The 7,426-nt window shown below is 41.9% G+C and overlaps 1 protein-coding gene across 2 annotated transcripts in view; it reads right to left on the reverse strand.

The window, feature by feature from the left end:
• The window catches only part of LOC106587861 (uveal autoantigen with coiled-coil domains and ankyrin repeats protein-like), a 67,593-nt gene extending 64,030 nt beyond the window's left edge, over positions 1–3,563 (reverse strand). For both annotated transcript variants that reach the window (XM_045689577.1, XM_045689576.1), the window contains exon 1: positions 3,325–3,563. In XM_045689577.1, the coding sequence (XP_045545533.1) occupies positions 3,325–3,372 (48 nt within the window). In that variant the 5' untranslated portion in view covers positions 3,373–3,563. The remainder of the gene's footprint in view (positions 1–3,324) is intronic.
• Positions 3,564–7,426: the final 3,863 nt, after the last annotated feature.

Below are 7,426 nucleotides of genomic sequence, written 5' to 3' on the forward strand. Positions count from 1 at the left end.
GCCCAGTGTCGTTCGGGTTTGGTCGGTGTAGGCCATCATTGTAAATAAGAATTTGTTCTTAACTGACTTGCCCAGTTAAATAAAGATGAAAAAATAAGATTATAATAATGTAAATATACAGCCAGATGTGGTAGAGTATTCTCAATGCAGAACTAGGGCCTGTTTTCAGTCCAGTGTCAGGAGAAGTGTTGAAAATAAAATGGCACATGCTCTGAATACAAAAGGTGTACTGTGAAATGCTCACTTACAAGCACTTAAACAACAATGCAGTTCAAGAAATAGAGGCTACATACATGGGGTACTGGTACTGAGATAACGTGCAGGGGTACAGGTTAGTTGAGGTCATTTGTAAAGTGACTATGCATAGATAATAAACAGCTAGTAGGGGAGGGGGGGGGTATTTGAGTGCAGATCGTTGACAGTAAGAGGCAAATAAGTCTGGCAGCCTCAACAGAAAGTATAGCCCAGCACTCAGGAGCAATCTCTCTACATACAAGATCATTTCTGTCAAATGGAGTGTAAAAAAGAGCTTACGGCTATTGGCTACCTTTGCCCTACAGACCTGAAACTAATCCCCAGGATCTTATTCGGAAGACAGAAAAAACAAAGGAATGTGTAGAAAAATACATTGTTCTGGATTAGATTGAGCTATTGTTCCCGTTCCAAAAGGGCTCATGCTGACTCACTCACACAGCTGTTAGACCACTTGAAACATTTCACTGTTTCAGCACAATCATCCTCATGGGTTTTGGAGTAAGCAGCCATTACAACACAACTGTATTAGTGTGTAGGCTCTGCTGGGCTGTGGGCCGTGCTTCTTTTTGTGTTCTGTAGTCAGTTACAACAACTGTACTTCTCATAATAACAGTGCAATATGATGCGGGTGTGGGGAGAGTTCCCTGTTACACCCATAGAGAAGCTGGCTCACAAGACTAATGCTGTCAGTTCAGTAGGGACATGCTAGTCCATTTTGTAGGTTACAGGCAGTATCACCTCATGTTTCACACAGACAAATCAAAGTTTATTTGTCACGTGCGCCGAATACAACCTTACAGTGAAATAAATGCATACTTACAAGCATAGAGTTCAAAACCAATTTTCTTTTGGTATCTTTTCTGTATGACATCATAAATATCAATCAATTCCAAATGGACCTCCTGCCCCCATGAACGTGTGTAGGTCTAAAAGGATTGATTAAGGGTAACTATGGTATCAAATGAATCAATCAGGAAGCTCAGGTCAACAGGTCAGCTTCCCTGTGGCTCAGTTGGTAGAGCATGGTGTTTGCAACGCCAGCATGGTGTGTGCAACGCCAGGGTTGTGGGTTCGATTCCCACGGGGGGCAAATACAAAAAAAAAATGCATGAAATGAAATGTATGCATTCACTACTGTAAGTCGCTCTGGATAAGAGCATCTGCTAAATGACCAAAATGTAAATGTGAACATGAGGAGTCTAGAAGTATTTCTTAAGTCAGTTAAGAAAAAATTCTTATTTTAAAATGACGGCCTAGGAACAGTGGGTTAACTGCCTTGTTCAGGGGCAGAACAACAGATTTTTACCTTGTCAGCTCAGGGATTCGAACTTGCAACCTTGCGGTTACTAGTCCAACACTAACCACTAGGCTACCCTGCCGCCCTGGGCCTTGGAGTTGGACAGATAACGGTGATCTGTAATGTGTAAATACTTATCTCTTTACAGACAATTTCTTGGGGCACATTTTGTAATTCCAGGCATATGCACAGGTTCATCCTGCAACGTGCTACTATCCCCCCCCCCCATCTCAATTCTAGGTCACTTTAGCCCCTGCAAGCACAACGGTATGCAACATGGCCAACATAAAATGATCAGTCAAATGTTAATCGTGTTTTCTAGAAACGATGGGTGGCCGTCTACGCTATTTGAAGGTTCTTTATATCCAATAGCGTCTGTTACAGGTCTGGAGGTTTCAAAATAAGAATACCAGGAATCCTGTTTTCTAGACATGATACCTGCTGCCTTTTAAATCAGTGTGCACCTCTATCTCCCACAGGGAAAATTTATGCTTTTCTCAAGTTATGTTCATTATTTTAGTTTTTTACTAGGCTAAACGTTGGCCTGCAGCTCATCACCATGACCTGTGCGTTTCTCGTCTCTGCATACGTGTGAGACTGGTCCACTGTGATTTAAATTGAATGGAAATCCTGAATTCCTTTTCTCGGGACTGGGCCAAAAACTTGGACAATAAACAGCTCTTGGCTTTGTGCCTTTCTCATGTTAATTAGCCTACTGTGGGGAGATGGGGCTGTCGCTGCCAAACATCCACACAACTCTTGCTGAACTGAGTAGAATCCTAATACTACTACCCTGCAGGCTGTATAGGATATAGCAGTTATAGCCTAAGGGATACTTCACTCATGTAACATACAGGTCACTTCCAGACATAAATAGTGGGCCTACTGGCCTAACCTGTACAACAACAACAACTAAATATTATAGGTATAGAGTCAACATTAGGCTACTATATAGCACTGGTTTGTATATATATATATATATAGAGAGAGAGAGAGAGAGAGAGAGAGAGAGAGAGAGAGAGAGAGAGAGAGAGAGAGAAATAGCACATACATACATTTTAGAGTGTATTTTAGAGTGTACCCATAGGCAGATATGACATAAACCCGTGTGGAATTGTGTAGCCCCAGAACATGTAAAGGCACGACAGTCCCCTGACAGATATTGTCATGTTGCCTGTGAAAGGTTCTCGCACTCTACAGTCGGTGCCATCTGCATCTTGCAGTTGTCTCAACTTGCCTGTCTATAATAGGCGTCTACAATACAACGACAAAATATGACGCAATAAAACAATACATGCGGTTAGAGGACATTGATCGATTTTGCTGAGGCTCAATGGCTCTGAAGGGCCGACTGATAGAGCTTCTAAACAAGGCGAACTTTGTTGCACAGATTTACACACGACACGATGCCCTCCATAGGGAGAACAGTTGGCGCTATCGGGCGCTCGTGTCGTGGGTGTATGTTCCAACATCCTTTCTCAAATCCCCACTCCCCTGCCCACGAACAGTTGGATAAACGAGCATGCTTCAATTGGCAACTTTTGTTTTAAGCATTTGTCAATAAGACAATGATTAATAACAACATGATTATGACAAACGGGCTTGATGTGGCCAAACCCCGATTAGCTTGGGTTGGTAGGCTTTTGTTTGGGAAGCTCGAAACTTTTTAACGGGAAAACTTGGTTGATATCATTTGAATCCGATATATCAGGCTACACTGTACTTTACTAAAAATGAAAGTGTAATTCACAAAAAGTTCTGATTCAACTTACTGTGAGCGTAACTTCATGCTTTTTCAGTCGGTACTTGAGACTCTTCATTGCTGCTGTTTACCTGGTGATGTTGAAGTTGTAAATCTTATTATTCAACATTTATAATTGAAGATGTTGACAAACGTTTCATTTCTAAACGAAACAACTTTTTCTCCGCTGAGTACCGTACGACTTTCACCTGACGCAAACCAACTAGAGCTGCTAAATTGACAACCAAATAAACCAATGAGAATACAATGTGTCCCGTACCCTTTGGGTTGTAACCAATGCGTTGTAAGTGAAGGAGGGACTTCCTTGTTAGCTCGGGCAGCCGTACTTTAGGAGCTGATGGGAAAACCCACAGGACAACCTAAGAATCTGTGGTGATGTGACGTCAGGTTTACCTGGCTGAAAGAGGGAAATGGCGGGACGTGCAGGCCGAGCTTTGCCTTTCCGAACCTGGCTTGCCTACAGCAATTCATAAATAGATTATTAGATTTATGATTCACACTAGAGCTCATATATCCCACACACATATTCATTCCCAAAAACATTCCTAGGTATACTTATTTTTTGTAATACTGGAACGTTACAAATATGAAAATTACAAAATGATGACTAGGGGCTCTGTTTTTATACATTACTTAATAAATGACTGAATACATTACTGAATGCCTGACTGAATGCATGACTGAATTCATACTAAACAAGTGTGCTCATGGAACTGCATTAGACACCATGAGAAACTATGAGCTCATTTATACATTTACTATAACTAATATAATGCATTCAGTTGTGCAACTGACTAGGTATCCCCCTTTCCTTTTTTTGTCCTTAATATTGTTCAGACCTTAAGCCAACACCTAGCAACCAAGTCAAGAGGTTCAGACCTCTGGGCGTAACGGTTAAGGTGTTGGCTTGACAGTCGCTCGACCAGGGTTTAAGTCTACCCCCCGGATTTGATACATTGGTGTCATAAGTGGGATGGCACCCATGAGGCCATGGAATAGGTGTGTACATGTGAAGGACATTTTCTCTCTCCCGAAGGAAGGGGGTGATGTAGCAACCTTAACCCAACACCTAGCGACTTCATCAAGGGGTTCCAACCTCTCGTTTTTGTTACGGTGTTGACTTGACAGTCGCTGGACCGGGGTTTGAGTACTCATGGATTATACACATTATACACTGAGTGTACAAAACATTAGGAACACCTGCTCTTTCCATGATATAGACTGACCAGGTGATATCTATGATCCCTTATTGATGTAACTTGTTAAATCCACTTCAATCAGTGTAGATGAAGGGGAAAAGACTGGTTAAAGAAGGATTCTTAAGCCTTGAGACAATTGAGCATGGATTGTGTATGTGTGCCATTCAGAGGGTGAACGGGCAAAACAAACTATTTAAGTGCCTTTGAACAGGGTATGGTGTAGGTGCCAGGTCCACCAGTTTGAATGTGTCAAGAACTGCAACGCTGCTGGGTTTTTCACACCCAACAGTTTCCCGTGTATCAAGAATGGTTCACCATCCAAAGGCCATCTAGCCAACTTGACACAACTGTAAGAAGCATTGGAGTCAACATGGGCCAGCATCCTCGTGGAACGCTTTCGACACCTTGTAGAGCCCATGCCCCGACAAATTATGAGGGCCAGAGAGGTGCAACACAACATTACGAAAGTCTTCCTAACATTTGGTATACTCAGTGTGAATAGGCTAATGCATATTTTCAGGGTTAATGTATGTTAGGAGAGGAATTTACTAAACAGTTCTAGATTTGAAAACTGAACTGGTTGGGCAGGAAGAGGTACAATACTACACAAAGTCTCATCAAAATTGTTCTAAAAAAACATATTGGAATGTTGCCTAGTAATGTACGCTGTCAATGTGGAATCAATTAAGCAGACAGTTATTTTCTGTGGGACGGTTCAACTCAACCAAGTCTAAAAAGAGAAAGATTGCCCCCTTCTGTGCAATTATTTTCCCAATTTAAATTAATTGCCTGGTTATTGATAACAACATAAGACATAACATAGTTCTAATCTGTGCTGTAATTGAAACTGTAGGCATCAGCACACTTGCTTGTTTACTTTTTGCTCAAGAAGAGGAAATAGTTACATATTTCATGGAAACAAGAAAAAGTATATAGTTTATGAATCATTTTCAGAGTGAGATTAATCTTTTTTGTTTGAATAATAAATACAACTTTTAAAGTCCTAGCTCCCACCTCTTACCTTGAACTACCTCCCAAAGAATGTCTAGCTCTGACACGTCAATACACTGAACATAAAGGGCACCGTTCTGTCTAATACAAAGGCTCTGTATACTGTCTTTCATTCAAGTGAAATTCCACAGGTCGACTCAGAGTGTATGTACAGTATGTTGCAGTGGAGGCTGCTGAGTGGAGGACGGCTCATTATAATGGCTGGAACAGAGCGAATGGAATGACAAACACATGGGTTTGATTTGATATCCTTCCACTTATTGCACTCCAGCCATTACCACGAGCCCGTCCTCCCCAATTAAGGCGCCACCAACCTCCTGTGGTATATCGACTGGATGTTTTTTTTTTACTATAGCTCTCAAAGTCTCCATAGCAACAGCGTTGCCATGGATTCCCAGTAGTACTGCATTGCTGGCAACGCTGTGTCCTGCACCTGTGTGATTGAAGCCAGAGAAAACTCCTCTTCCACTGAAGAGCCTTTGTATTGTCGAGATGTTATACAAGGTCAACAGGCATCGCTGCCTGTCAATAGCAGAGCTGACCATTAACGGTATTGGTTCCTGCTAGCACCCAACAACAACATTATGTCCATGGCACACTGTACAGCGAAGACTGGATATATTAGCCACTGCTTCTACAAAGGTATATTTTGTTAGCCTGACTACTCAAACTACACTGAACAAAATTATAAATGCAACATGTAAAGTGTTGGTCCCATGTTTCATGAGTTGAAATAAAAGATCCCAGAAATGTTCCATACACTCAAAAAGATTATTTCTCTCAAATGTTGTGAACAAATTTGTTTATATCCCTGTTAGTGAGCATTTCTCCTTTGCCAAGATAATCCATCCACCTGACAAGTGTGGCATATCAAAAAGCTTATTAAACAGCATGATAATTACACAGGTGCACCTTGTGCTGGGGACAATAAAAGGTCAATCTAAAATGTGAAGTTTTGTCACACAACACAATGCCACAGATGTCTCAAGTTTTTAGGGAGCAAGCAATTGTAATGCTGACTGCACGAATGTCCACCAGAGACTTCAGTGGACAAATGCTCACCCGCGATGGCCACTGGCACTCGGGAGAAGTGTGCTCTTCACGGATTAATCCCTATTTCAACTGTGCCGGGCAGATGACAGGCGCCATGTGGGCGAGCGGTTATCTGATGTCAATGTTGTGAACAGAGTGCCCCATTGTGGCGATGGGGTTATGGTACAGGCAGACATAAGCTATAAAAACAAACACAAATGCATTTTATCGATGGCAATTTGAATGCACAGAGATACCGTGACGAGATCCTGAGGCCCATTGTCGTGCCATTCATCCGCTTCCATCCCCTCATGTTTCAGCATGATAATGCAGGGCCCATGTCGCAAGGATCTGTCCACAATTCCCTGAAGCTGAAAGTGTCCCAGTTCTTCCATGGCCTGCATACTCACCTAACATGTCACGCATTGAGCATGTTTGGGATGCTCTGGATCAACGTGTACACCAGCGTGTTCCAGTTCTCGCCAATATCCAAAACGTCGCACAGCCATTGAAAAGGAGCGGTACAACCTTCCACAATCAACAGCCTGATCAACTCTATGTGAAGGAGATGTATTGCGCTGCATGAGGTAAATGGTCACACATGATACTGTCTGGTTTTCTGATCCATGCCCCTACGTTTTTTTTTTAAGTATCCAACTGATGCATATCTGTATTTCCAGTCATGTGAAAACTATAGATTAGGGCCTAATGAATGTATTTCAATTGACTGATTTCCTTATATGAACTTTGAAATTGTTGCATGTTGCGTTTATATTTTATCTGAGACTGCTATCATTGAAGTAGTTTGTGGTGATGAGGGTATGAAGGGCGTTATACAAAAGAAAGTAATCAGCGATTGGATCGTCTCTA

This window comes from Salmo salar, chromosome ssa11 (assembly GCF_905237065.1).
Source record: "Salmo salar chromosome ssa11, Ssal_v3.1, whole genome shotgun sequence".
In the NCBI taxonomy this organism is placed as follows: domain Eukaryota; kingdom Metazoa; phylum Chordata; class Actinopteri; order Salmoniformes; family Salmonidae; genus Salmo; species Salmo salar.